The sequence below is a fragment of the Acanthisitta chloris genome, unplaced genomic scaffold (genome assembly GCF_000695815.1).
Source record: "Acanthisitta chloris isolate BGI_N310 unplaced genomic scaffold, ASM69581v1 scaffold41062, whole genome shotgun sequence".
In the NCBI taxonomy this organism is placed as follows: domain Eukaryota; kingdom Metazoa; phylum Chordata; class Aves; order Passeriformes; family Acanthisittidae; genus Acanthisitta; species Acanthisitta chloris.
Window position 1 is genome coordinate 2,191 of NW_008661831.1, and position 14,366 is coordinate 16,556.

Consider the following 14,366-nt stretch of genomic DNA (forward strand, 5'->3'; position numbering starts at 1 on the left):
CCTCCATCAGCAGACAAGTAGTACATAGCTGGAATCTCACAGGTGTTGTTTTTCTGGCCCAGATTGGCTGAGGGCAACAGGTTGACAAGATGACACACATGAAAATAAAATTTATACTTCACTTCTGTTGTTGCAGTAGTTTGTATATAATCCTGCTGTTGTGTCTAAATAATAGGATGAACACAGTAGAAGGTGAAGAGATGAAAAATGCTACAACCAACAAGATCCCTTCAAAGGAAAGCCAACAGTAGCTGTTGGTAAAGGTCTCCTCTTTCACTCTATTTCTGTTTTCATTTCTTCAGCTGAGTCTGTTTCACCTCAGCAACAAAGGCTCTGGGCTCTGAGCCAAAAATATTTGGAACTGGAAGTTATCTTTTGGATTTTCTACATTAAAGCAAAGCAAAGGTCCTTAAAACACCCAAGACTGAAATGAGATCAAAATAAAATGGGAGTTGAATCTGTGGTGCATTTGGGCAGACTACACTGAGTAATATAATGGCTACTGAGTTCTACAGATGAGTCTGTTTTGATCAGGTGTCTGCCTATCATGCCAATCTGAGTTCAAATCATTATATTTTCCAGACATTAATCCTTTCTAGTATTGTAGGACTAAAACACCCAAGACTGAAATGAGATCAAAATAAAATGGGAGTTGAATCTGTGGTGCATTTGGGCAGACTACACTGAGTAATATAATGGCTACTGAGTTCTACAGATGAGTCTGTTTTGATCAGGTGTCTGCCTATCATGCCAATCTGAGTTCAAATCATTATATTTTCCAGACATTAATCCTTTCTAGTATTGTAGGACACCTAATTGTGGTATTGAAATTGAAGAAGCGAAGGAAATCATTGAAGTTTCAGATTCAGCAGTGTGAGAGAGGATTCCCTCCATAGCCAATTTCAGCGCTATTGATTTCTTGACAAGTTTTGTAAAGGAGACTTTTGGCAGCAGCCACAGAGTGCTCCTTGAGAAGTGTTGTCTCCCTGTATTTGAGCATCAGAATGCTTAAAGCGTTGCTTTTGTGAGGTGAAAGGAAGATTTCATGCCTTAGAGCGTCAGAACCAGTGACATCAAACCAGTGTTTTTGTTCTGTAGTCGTTAAACTATACATTTCGAAACTTTGCAGTCAAACCCCTTGTGTTTGTGTAACAGTTCCTCATTTCGGGCTCAGTGAAGGAGCAGTTAGAATTTCACTCAAAAACAGTGTTCTCCATTTGTTCCTGTACTCCCAGTTTGTAGTTTGACACGCACGTTTTGCAAGCTGTTACTCACAATCAAGGTCACTTAGTGAACATGCATAAACACAGGTGTCTCCTGATGTCCTGTACGACACCCAGCTGGAGTTAACAGGCAATTAAGTGTAGACAGATATTAACCAGGACCTGGAGATAAAATTGGTCTGTATGGCAGAACAGAAATTTGGAACCAAAAAAAAAGGTAAGGAAAACCTGTAGTGCAAAGCCATCTAAAGCAGAGGTCGTGGGTGACAGTGGTAGGGTGGAGTGATCTTGAAAAGATCCTTTCCAACCTTAATGATTATGTGATTATTTTAACTTTTTTCCTTTTTTAAATTTGAATTCTAGATTTGTGAAGCTGATAGTTGTAATTAGGTTTCTTGGAGCATCACTAAGATCATCAGTTCTGAATACTGAAGGTTATGACTGACCAGTCTGTAGAAACTAAAAGCGTGTAAGTTTCTTGAAACCTTGTTCAAGGAAGTGACAGAAACATGACTGTACTCCTAAAATGATAGGTACAGCTAGTCCTTCTCTTAAACAGTTGTAAATTTTCAGCTTGATTTTAATATGCCAATGCCTTGTTCCAGAATGGTGGTTTAGTACCAATCTGTAAAATAAGTTTGGTAATGTAATTTTATTTGTTTTGGTTTAGTTTTGCAAGAATCATTTCTCTATGGTAAATCCTTAGTTGATCGATTGTCATAATTCTCTTCCAATTTTACACTGAATTATTGCACTTCAGGCAGTTAAGGACAGATGTTTGTCTGGAATACAGAAAATGTGTTTGTAGGAAACACCTGTTTTGCTGGGTGGTTACTTCAGTGATCTTTTTAGGCAAAGAGAACTAAAGGGGAAGGGATAGGTGGAAAGAAGTACAGGAGGGTCCAGTTTCATCCAGTGACCTTGATCTGATGTTTGCATAACTAGAACCAGTGCTAAGTGCATCTGCAGTACAGTAAATACTAAATCCCGTGTTCATTATTTCCAGTTCTAGCTTCTTTCGAGACCTGGATCCTTTCTGGCCTCTGCAGAAGAGGCTGCTGTGTTTTCTGGAAACAATGGGCTGTTTTCAGACTTATGTAATAAACATAGCTCGACTGAATTCTGCATCATTTGGGAACGTCCCAAAATAACAACTAATTAATTACCTCTGCCTTTTATCAAGTATGAATCCGGATTTAGTGTATGTACACAGATCCTAAATGCTTTGTAATATGTGGAAGAATTCAGTTAAATTGCGTGTGGTTTTCTGTTTTCTGTCTCCTGAATTAAATCTTCAATTCAAAACCTTGCACTAAAATAAAAGGGACATTCACGTAATGTTATTTGGGTGTGAATATGAAGCAGCTCTGATTACAGAAATTCAGTACATCTTTATAGAAATGACGCCGTATTGTGGTATTGTGGTACATGAAAAATGACTTGCAAGGAAGAGTGACTCAGTTTTTAAAGGGTAGCAGTATTCTAAGTTGAAGATGGTTTTTCAGTAGCTCTGTTTTTAGATTGTATTTAGGTTGTTGGGTAAGACATAGAGCAGTGAAGGCAGAATTTCCAGTGAACATATATATACACGTTTGTCAGAATGTAAGTCTCTAAATGTAGGCTTCTAAATCTCCCTTTTTTAATGTGTGCACATTTCCCTAATATACATGGGTTTTGTGTGTACCTCTTTCATTCCAAAACATTGTACTTGTAATTTTAATAGCACTGCAGAAGACAGGACTCGGTTTCAGGAGATACGAAAAAACTGAAATTTAGTGCAATTTGATACGTAGGGGATTGCAAAAAACCACTGTCAACTCCGGCTTAGAGGCTTTTACTGATGCCATACTGAATGTAATAATTATTTATGCGGCTGAGGAAAAGCTTTTCTGTGATAGTTTCAAGAGTATATATACTTAATTTTACCATTGTGCTTATTTTTAGTAAATCCCAGCATACAGTAAAGAAATGGGGAAATAATAGTAGGAGGCAGGGCAAGGATTCCTATTTAGAAATAATGCTAATTTTTAATTCGGTGTAAAAAGAATAGGAAATGTGTCTTAAGGCTATGATTCACAGTTTTCTTTGTTTCAGGAGATTGTGCTTCAGCCATTTTATTTTAAACAAGGTTTGGCCAGTAGATGCTTTATCCCGAGCTGGAAATGTGCACACATTGATCCAGGTGACAGGAGAGCACAGTGATACGTCATGCTGCTGGTGAATGTTCTGACTGAGGAATTGAAGTCTAAAGCTCTTGGTTAAGTCTTTGTTTTGAAGTTGCAAGAATTTGGAAAAAACTGCTGTGCTTGAGGCTACAATGCATTCTTATGTAATTCTCTCCTTTGTTCTGGATATTCTTAGGAGAAAAGAACATGAAACTTGAATTGACAAGAGGTAAACTTGCTCTCAAACAGGAACAGGAGCCGCATGATTGGGAACTGTAGATGAAAAAGCTTAGCTTTCTCTGACCCCAAATATTTACACTGAGGGTTATCATCTAAAGGCCATTAGATGAATGATTAGGTAATCAGATATCGGTTTGTTTTGATGAGATCATCACAGGTTTAAAGCAAATACCATTGCAAATGTGGCCTATGTAGTTTGAGCAACATGTTAGGGAAGAAAGAGGCATCTTCAGTTTTTTGGCGTTTTTTCCTCCTCTGTTTAGTTTCTTTTTCTTTTGAAAATGAGTAATTGTTTCAGGGTACTACGCAGTGCTGTAATGTATCACTGTTAGCTGTAATACATGTTTAGGGTGGATTTTTTTAATCCTATTTAGCAGTTTCACCACCATTCTGTGTGGGTTGTTTGCTGGTAACAAACTAATGTAGCTGCCTGAGGCCTTTAGGAACCTCAGTGGAGTGGTGGACTAAAACAGCAGCACTAACCATATTGGGCACCTCAAAAATTCCAGGGATTGGGATGTCTTTCATCTCATGGTTTCCAGTCTGTGAAACCCTTCTTTGCTGTCTCCTTGCCGTGCTGTAAATGTTTACAGTCCCAGTCACAGATGATGAATTTTACTGCAGGGGTTGTACATCACCCACATTCCCTGCAGCAATTTGAACTGTTGATGTTCACTGGGAACAAGTGCTGTGCCACGAATTTGAAACCTGCAAAGAGTGTAATGGGACTCGTGTTTCTGGTGGCACTTCCTCAGGGCTTTAGATTGATGTGGTGAGGGTTTATGTTTATTCAGATTGCCAAGTAATTAGTGTCAAGTGAATTTAATTGTATTGTAATACTTTGTTGGTTAGGGAAATGCCAACTTAAATTATCAGGAATATGATGTTGAATGTCTTAGCTTTTTATGGGTTTTGTTACTGTTTCTGTTTCTTTGGCAAAAATTGGCGGTAATAAAGCTACTGGATATTTTTAATCCTGCTGGTTTTAAAGATTACAGGTTTCTGTTGTTAAATACTACAAATTGAGGAATTTTGAACTGTGACAGGAAATAAGGTGTTGACTTAAGGCAGAGTAGAGCAGGACTTCTCTGTGATGGTTTTGCTTCTGCAGGAAACTGACAGGAAATGTCATGCTTTGAGGGCTAAGTAACAAAAGGGAATGTATATGAGAATCTTACTGTGAGCTGGTGCAAGCTCCTGTAGTGTCACTGACAGTGGTAAATGCCAGTTCATCTAAATTCAGTGTAAATTAAATGTACTTAAGAAACTGGAATTTTGAATTACTTTTTTAACTAGTCCTTTTTGTGTTCTTTTACCCCAGATAAGTTTTTCATTGTCAGGGTTTGTTAAAGAACTGCGTTAAGAATGGGGAATGAAGTAACCCACTGCTAGTGTAGGGTGGTGCAGATAGTGTTTAGGGAAAAAGGAAAAGTACCTTCAGTGACCTCTGAAATACTAATTCCTAGGATGTGATAACTAATGCAAGTGCACTCGTAGAAAGACCTGAGTCATGTGTTAATAATTAATCCTAAAATATGGAAAGTCTAGAAATCTTTCACCTAAGGCTCTAAAAGGAAAGAAGGTGAGTATAGGTTTGTTGAGTAAACAAATTAAGCCTGTGGAAGGGGAGACTAATCTAGAATGTCTCCATGAACGTATGTAATCTACAGTCTGTGAGATTGTAGAGGATGAAAACTGTTAAACTTGCTGCAGTTTTTCCATCCCTGGGTAGAACTGGGGAGCTGGGAGGTTGGAAGCAGGGACAAGCAGCTTCTTGTGTTCCCAGAGCTGGTTTATGTAACACAGATACTACTTTTACTGTAGTATTTTTTAATGCTCTGCCAGCAATGTTGCTCTGAATTATGAGTATCCTTAGCTCTAGATTAACAGTTCCACAGGACACATCAATCCCTGACCCTGATAGCTGCTGTAAGGCAGCTGCAATTTTGATGCTAAAATACTGAATGCATTCAACTTGCTGCTGTTTAGCAATAAGAATGTAACATTTTTGCTATTTTTTAAAATTATTTTTTCCCAATTTGGCAGTGTGAACTTGTCAAACCACAGTTAGTATTTTAATTTTTTTGTTAAGTTACCTTTTAGAAGGCAAGTGATGGCTTTTAAACAGATACTATGATGGCAGAAACAGATGCTGAAACAAAGCTGTGTGATGGAGTTGTTAAACTGTTACTTTCTAATAAATGATTGTTTTGAACCTACTTAAAAGTTGATTTTAGAGTTAATTAACAAAATCTTTTACATCTTTTAAAGTGTACAACTGCTTGGATGTTCCCTGCCTTATTGTGGGGGGGAAATGGATGCTTTTCACAACCAGTAAAGTGCACTTAACCTTACCAACTCTAAAGTAAGTGTACTTTACTATATCTTAGCCTTTGAAGCATACCTTCTAATCTCCTCTGCTCTGGAGAGTACTTTGATATACGCATAAGAGGATGAAAATTTTAATTTCAGTGCAGATTGACCAAAGCCTGTCTCTGTTTCTCTTTTATGTTTTTTCTTCTGTTTTAAATTCATTCCAGTTTCGAATGAATCCAGGTTCCACGAATCTTTCACATTGCTCTGAATATTGCAAGTAGAAATTAAAATCTAACCTCTTGAAGTTTTCATACACCAAACCAATCAATTTGTAATCTGGTTAAGTGGTCATGAATGGAACGTTTGAAAGCAAAGATACATTTCCAGTCTGCTGCAAAGAGATACTAAATCAAACAGGAGGCTTAGGGTCAGCCAAGCTGCTGTGTTGAAAGGTAAATGAAATCCGTGCTGCATGTGTGAGAAGCAGAGGTTTTACCTAAAATGTGCTGAGCTGTCTTGTGCCAGGAGCTCAGATATCTGCAAGTGTTCCCATTGATCCCACGAGTGCTACTTCGTGTGATGTTTGATCTGGAATGGTTCGAGTTGTGTGACTTGTTCTGTTCTTCCCAGCTACCTTTTGAATTGTCTTTTGTCTCTTGAGTTTGTTGATCAAACAAGATGATCTCTGTTATGCATGTTTCTGTCTCAGCAGGGCTAAGACTGGTAGAAGAAAAGCTTTTCATGACACGTTTTGACTGTGCTCTCTGCCTCGGTGTACGAACTGAAAATGAGTGCCATTAAAATGCTTTTGAGGAAGCTCCTGTGTGCAGTATTTTGTAGAGATTTGGAATGTTCCGGAATAAAAAAACCCAGTGGAGATCCAGCCACCTCATAGGACCAAACAAACGAACAAAAAACAACAGTGAGCTCTCCCTGTTTAGCTCACGGAGTGAGACAATAACGCTCAATTAATAGATATTTGAAGAGGTATTTTTCTTCAGTTCAGAGACAGTATTGCTGCTATATCCTTTTTGAACAAAAGATTTGTGCATGTCTTTTGAGAACAGCTCTTGAGATTTTTATTGGTCTTGATTTTTTGAAACGTTGAATGCTAAAACTAGTGGTGGAATGTGGCACGCTAACATGTCAAAGAAACTAGGAAATAGCCCATAACAAATGTGCTTTGTTATGTAGAGGGATTAAAAAAAGCTGCAGTGATAAAACAATGAAAACCTTTTCCTTTCTTGCTAGTTTCAATCTAGCAATACAGTTAAATGGAAAATAGGAAATCAGCTATGTCTGGTGGTTTGTGTTCTTTACTTTCCCACCTCTTTGTGCTGGTGCACCTGCCCATTGCTGAAGTCTGGATGTGCAAGCTGTAAAATAGGTTTTTTGAATAAAATTATTTCCATATGAGCTTAAAAAACGAAATGATGGAAACCACTAATATCCCCAAATTAATGTGATAATTGCAGCATATTTAATGCTTGAATTGCAAGAAGTGAAAAATACTATTAGGGATTAATACAGTGGATAGAGATTAGGAAATTGGATTGTATTAAAGGGAGGTCAGATTCAAGTTAACATCGTTCTTTTTGGTTTCATGATTTTGCAGTCTTTTAGTCTATTTTAAAAAGCATATTACTGCAAGCAGAAAAATACATCTGTTTCCTTCTGCCTTCCAGTCTGTGCCAGACCTGTAGATATCACTTGGAACTTTCTTCTTAGTACATGGTTGCAAGAAGGGAATGTGAAAGAGACTGATTTGCAGCCCAATCGTGGGTTAGTTCAGGCCAACCATGAGCTCAGTTTCTTTGAGTTCTTGAGGAAGGAATAGTTAAGCAGTGCAGTCCTGTACATTACAGTCTCGAAATTATCCAGCCCTGCTGTTCCATCATGTGTTGTGGTGTGACCTTTGTATTTGGGCTTACGCGGGGGAGTGCTGGCCATGCAGTTCTTCATGCCAGAAACATTTCCCATAGGGATGGATAATTGTATTTATGGCCTTGCAGGGCAATTATGAGGTATTGTGACAGAGTTTCTGGTTTTTCTTTTCAGCTGGGTCCTCAAGGTCAAAGTGAACTTCAGGTTGTGGATTGACCAGTGTTATGAGTTTCTCTGCAATTTATTGCCTGGAAACAACTGCAGAATCTTCTGGTCCTGTGCTGCTGAAAGACTCAGCCATCCTGACACTGCATTGTTCCCATTTAGGACTTATCTCTAAGTTTCCTCAAGGCCACACACATGATTTTGTACTCTCACTTTCTCTCACTCTCATTAGCCTGCAGTCTTCTACAGATCTGTTAAATTAATCCCTGTGTGGAAGGTGTTCTATGTTTTGAGGCTGGTTTTGTTGACCTCTGTCATCCTTTTCTAAATCTACCTTTTTTTGTTGTTGAGAGAGAGGTGAAAGGGGATGATCAGAACTATGCTCAGAATTTAGCCTGTCAGACAATAAATATTTTTTAGTTAATTTTTCACATCCAGAATAGTTATTTTGTACATTTTAGATTTTAGATTAGAAGGACTTTAGAAAAGTCCTTCTTTTCATTTGTAATGTGAAAATGTAGTAGGTGATAGACCTGATAGAATGAAGAGAGATATTGAAATTGTTAGTGTTTCTTCCTAAATTACAGGTTTAGTTATTCTGCCTTGGGCAATGAGAATCCTGTGTACACTGGAGCTCTGCAGTGCCAGGCATGGGGCATCTGCTAGCCTGGGAGCCTCAAACCTTGAGAGGCCTGCAGGAAAGCAGAGGCTGGGAGCTCTGCACAGACATGCTGCTCATTTAGTACAGTGTTGTTCGGTGTATGAAGCAGCTGTTTCCTCCTGCAAGGCAAAGGAGTTGATTTCCAGTATGACAGTGAAAAGTAGTATGATTATGGGATCAGTGTGGGAATGCTTATGTTGGAGCTTGTGAGCTTGTCTGCTGTGGACTAGGTATTTTAAGACTGCTAATTACTCTGAGCTGAATGATGATACTTTTTATGATGTTTGAATCTACTCCGTGGTACAGATCTTTGAGAATCAGATACAAGTGTGTCTTGTAAAATTTCCGTTTAAGAGGTTGAGTATATGACTATTTAGAGAAAGAAGCTGAAGCTGAAACATTTGAAGATCTCTTCTATGATCCTGAAGTCTTAACATAAACATTCTATTTATGATTGCTCTGCTGTCATAAAAAATCTAAGTCAGGCTTATTTTCTGAAAGATCCCTCATAACAGAGGGATTTGCATGCTTAAAAATGTTAAATGTTTATTTTTCCCTCATCAGTTCCTGAAACTGTTTCTCTCAGTAGAGCTAAAGTAAAAAATAAGCAGCTGTGAATCTTGTTCTCTTCTTTGCCTGTCTCCATGGTAGTGAAGTGTTTTAAATTGGTATGTCCATCTCAGTCTTTGTAACAGTGCCATCCTTTTTATATACTAGCTGGTTTTTATCCTCAGCACTGAGGTTCAGACAGTATACAGACTTGTATTGTACCTTTTGCTCTAGCATGTAGTAGTTGGAGCACTCTGCAGTGTGTTAGAAAAAGAAAGGTCTGGTGTAATTAAGACAGATTTCTGGTTTATTTTATGCATATAGAGGGAAAAGTCAATCTATGGATTTATTTTTTTAAAAGATGTAAGAAATTAAAACAAAAAAAAATTCTATGTTGGAAGAGCAGAGTTTATGCTATAAAAGTATGAACTTCAAAAGTAACATGTCTTCTGTTGGATTTCTGAATTTAAGGAGTTCATAGAGTAACCTGAATTTAAAACTCTGGATGAATGAGTGAGACTCTAAACATCATATCTCCTCATACAACATGAAGCATTTGAAAGGTTTTACTAATGCATGCAGGTACCATGCAAAAAAATAGTTAATACAGGAGATCTGTACAAGATACTTATGGTCTCCAAATAAGGGAAGATGTAGTCCACAATTTAAGGAACTTTAGAGTTTGTTAGTAAACAAAGTTTATTGCAAAAATTCCCAAGAGTGGAATAGTGAAGCATAAGAAGCGTTAGACACTTCTGCCAGAAGCCATATGGGTCTTATGTGCAAGGTGAGATCTAGAACTCTAGATTTTTCTGGCATGCACTTCTTTTTTTCTGAGCCCAGAAAAACATCCATTTATGGATTCTCATCATGCATCTGTCATGTTTTCTTCCTCCTTAACCTGCCCTAATGAGTTGAAATGCTTACTTTTTAAATGCACGACTTCAGAGAAACTCTTACTGGCTTTTAACAGTATTCACTAAGAATATGACGTGAGGTACATTCCATTAAATTTAATTGCTGCCTCTCCTGCTGTGCCTTTATTGGAGTGTTGTATGACTTTGGGAAAAACAATTTGAGTGTGGGTGGTGTTCTGTGCTGTTATCGAGGCTGACTTGAGTTGAACATATGAGTGTCTGTATATTAAGAACTTGACCTGGAAATAAAATATGTGGAATTGGTACATTTATTTATGTGGTAACAACAGGAAGCCACTCTTATACACAAGGACTCAGCAGTATGATCCAGATTTCAACACTCCTACTGTTGCTGCAGCAAGTACATGGTCTGGCAGTGATTCATTTCAGTATCCATTAGAGGCCTCTTCCCAGCCCTGCAACTCTGCAAAGACTCATGTTTGGTGAATTGTCTAATCTGATATCCCCAAAGCAGACATATTCTCCAAATCTTCTCACTTGAAGTGATTCAATGATAATTTGATTTGTAGGTTGGCAGGGAGATAATGTTTTGTGATTTTATTTTAGCAATAGCAATAAAAAGTGTCCAGATATTTCTGACATACTTATTGGACAGTAAGCTCGAGTCTCTTCTTTGCAGTAGTGAACAATATAAAAAATGGAATTTTTATTACTGAACACTTACATAGTAATCTCCTTGTATCTAGAGTAAGACTTGTTGATGCAATGTTTTTTTAGGTTGCTATGTGAGGTTTTGGACAGCAGTAAATAAAGATGATGGTTATCCTCTATATGTAGATGAGGCATTTTAGCAAATCAACAATACTTTGTTACATAAATATTTAAATCATGTCTTATTTATGAAGTAAATTATGAAGAGTAAAATATTAGAAGTATGGCCTGAAGTGAAAACCAGACATTTGGTTCCAGTTGTAGTCAGTTACTTTCAGTTTTGTGAAACATCTGGCTAATAACTGGTGACATTTTTACAGTAGTTTACAAACACTTTATTGAGTGTGGCAATGGGCAGATTTAAAGGTGGCTGCTAAGCTTATGCATGGAGCAGATACTATGGTACTCTTATTTTGGGAAATATGAAGAGGCTGTTATAGCCAGGCATGTCGTGGGGGATGCTGAAGAGCTGAGTCTGGCACTGCTGAAGTGAAGGGTGGTGGTGGTGTGGTGGTAAGTGCTGGTCTTTGGCACAGTGAGGACCTTAACGTGATTAAGGGCTAAGGAAGCTGCTGTAGAAAATGATTGGTGACACAGTAATCTGTTTTTTGAGAGACTTTTTATAATGCCAGTATCCAACAGGCTAGAACTTGACTTGTTTCTTAGGCAGTGGCAGAAGCTGAACCCTTGGTGCTGCTCATGCTGCTTAAGTCCTTTTATATGTAGGTAATGTGAGGCCTTTTAATTTGTTCAAGATTTTTAGTCTTTTCTAGCTCTGCTGTAAAACAGCTATAAATGATTTGTGACATGCAGAACTGCACAAGAAAGATTTAGAAAATGGAGTCTAAAAGAGGTCATGTCATTAATTTAAATTTGTTTTTAACATTTCAGATTTTTCTTCTTGCCTGTCCCCCATGTCGGGCTGCAATGATTCTCTTCAGGTAATACCTCTTCCTTGCTATATTTCTGTCTACTTGCATAATGTATTTCAGAAGTTAGTCACTGATTAAGTCATAAAATATAAATCCAGTTGGAAAGGCATATTGGTTGGATTGAAAAGGGCTTAAATTGTGGGTGTTGAGCCCCATACCCTTGGTGCTTGTGTCCTGGTGGGTTTGGCCTCGCTTAGGAACATGAGTTAGCTCAGTAACAGAGGAGTTAATGCAGATTAGTGTATGAGCTGCTGTAATTTTGTTGTGGGCCTCGTACCCTTTTATTATTCTCAGTAAAAATGAGTAACTGGATCTTATTGAAGGCCATGCATACAGTATGGGACTCATGTTAAAACTGCAGGTAGGTACAGTTAACTAGGTTAAGCAAATTCTTGCTGACTTGAGTATTTCTCATACCTATGCAGTATTTTCTAAAATACTGCGTATTGTTACTAACTTTAAGAACCACAAGAGTTTCTAATGTGCAGAAGGCTCTAATGGACTACAGCAGCAGAGTCTAGTAAGTAGCTAAGGGGTGTAGCTAGTGGTGTTGTGGGGAGGGTCAGGGCACTTCCCTGGCAGAATGGTAGTCGAGAATAGCTGTAGTTGCCACTGGGGCATTAAACTTGGCTCTTTCTTGTCTTAGTCTAGGTATTTACTGGAAAAATGATGCTGGGGGAATGCTTCATACTGTCTGTCTGCAACTTTTCCCTGCTTCTCCTTCGTTGTGCAGGGATTACACTGAATAGAGATACCATGTTAGGATCTCCATCTTGGGAAGTGTGAAAAGTATGCCTGGTGTCCAGAAAATCTTTACTAAAGACCAGTTGTGACCTGAGACCACAACACTTGTTTTTCAGATTGAGTATTTCTATTTTCTGGCACCCTGACAACATATAAATTATATTTGAGAAACTGCTTTAAAATTGTAATACCTTTCCCCCCCTCAAGTTACTTTTAAATTCCTGACAGTTTATTGCAGACAGTGGTTGGACACAGTTTATTCTTTACTTTGTGTCTTATGTAAGGTAAACTGAAACTGTTCTGATACTACTACTCTGTTCCGGTGATGCAATGTGGTTGAGAAAAAGATGACTGAAAGCTATACAAAATACAGTATTATAGCACTACTTTCCTGCCTTATGCTTTGCTTAGAACTTGCATTTTGACAAATGTAACTTGTTTTATTTAAGGGATTTCTTTCAAATTCCTGAAGCTTTGATTTGAAGCTGTACATTTATAGAGTTGAACAGGAGTAAAAGTCTTTATCAAATATGCTGTTTTAAGCTCTGGAAGACAAATGAACAGCAGAATTCCAACTATTTAGCAGCTTGCATCATGGGCAGGATTATGGGCTGTCCAGGCTTTCTAGGAATCCAAAGCTCATTATAGAAAGCAGTCCTACTTTAGGAAATTCTTTATGTGTGTGTTTAAAGATAGGTTTTTGTCCTGGTTGTTGCATTTAACAGTATTTTGTTACTGTATTTAAAAGTGGATTTGTTCAAATTCAAGCCAAAAGAATTTCTAAGTGTCTTGCTACCCTTTATTGAGGAGATACTACATAAAAATATGTAAAAACATTGAATTTTATTTCCAGCTATGAAAATAATGTCCCACCTCTTTTCTAAGGTTGCAGATGCACATGCTGAATGGGGCCCTCTTGGCATTGCTGTTTCCTGTTGTCAATACACGCCTGGTGAGTCTACTGTGGTTTTCCTTCTCCTTTTTTATTTATTTCTAAAACATTTTCTTAGGAAGGATGTTAGATCTTGGCTTTGTTTGACCTTTTAATGTTTGTGTTACCAGGCTGTAGATTCCTGGTACTAGTCACTACAATGAGCCAAAATACCAATCTTGCATTTTTTGGTGTTTATAACTCCAAAGCCAACTTTGCTGTATGCTGAGTGTCAGTTCCATCTGAGCCATTAATGGAGGGAAAACCTAAAGCCTTTGAAAGAGGCTGTCACAGGTTAGCCTTGCGGTTTGTGGCCACGATTCAGTTTCAGGCTTTTCAGACAGTACGTAAATGTAAGATTCCTCAGGCCTGGAAAATGCCAAATGTTGTTGTTGGCTGTCATCCCATCTCCCCCAAGATTAGGCATGGCAGGATTCTCTTTTTCCATCCAAGTTTTCAAATCTGCTATAAAACTCCAATGTCCTGGACAAAAAAATAGCCTGTTGGTGTTCCTAGTAAGATTCTTAAACCCATTGAGAGCTAAAGATAAGAAAAGTTATCTTGAGTGTGAGCCAACTGAAAATATTTCTAAGGATTATTTTAAGAGCTGTTTTCCATACATATGTGGGGGAACTGCATGTGTGTATTGCATATACAGATATACCCCCCCTGTATATGCCTATAAGCTTTTACTTTTTTTGTTCTTTGACTTGTTTGCAGAAATCTGTTGTTACAGCCAGTGAAATGTCTGTTTTCAGATAGACTTTGCTTAAATAGAAAGTCCTTGTGTCTGTGTCCATAGAGCGCATGAGTTAGTATTGCTAACAAAATTCTTGTGGACTTCAGACTTCATTGCAAATCTTGTTAGTGGCTCTCTGGTTGCAAATCTTGACTGTCTAAATAAGATTAAGCATGAACTTAAGCTTTTGTGCAGTTTGCAATTATGTTTTATTAAACCTTAATCCTG

General features: G+C 37.9%; 1 protein-coding gene across 1 annotated transcript in view; it reads left to right on the forward strand.

The window, feature by feature from the left end:
* The window catches only part of LOC103798100 (transmembrane protein 164-like), a gene marked incomplete at its 3' end in the record, with an annotated part of 22,577 nt that overhangs the window by 2,164 nt on the left and 6,047 nt on the right, over positions 1-14,366 (forward strand). Inside the window, exons 2-3 of the mRNA XM_009070342.1 lie at positions 11,684-11,733; positions 13,354-13,420. Coding sequence (XP_009068590.1) covers positions 11,684-11,733; positions 13,354-13,420 — 117 coding nt within the window. The remainder of the gene's footprint in view (positions 1-11,683; positions 11,734-13,353; positions 13,421-14,366) is intronic.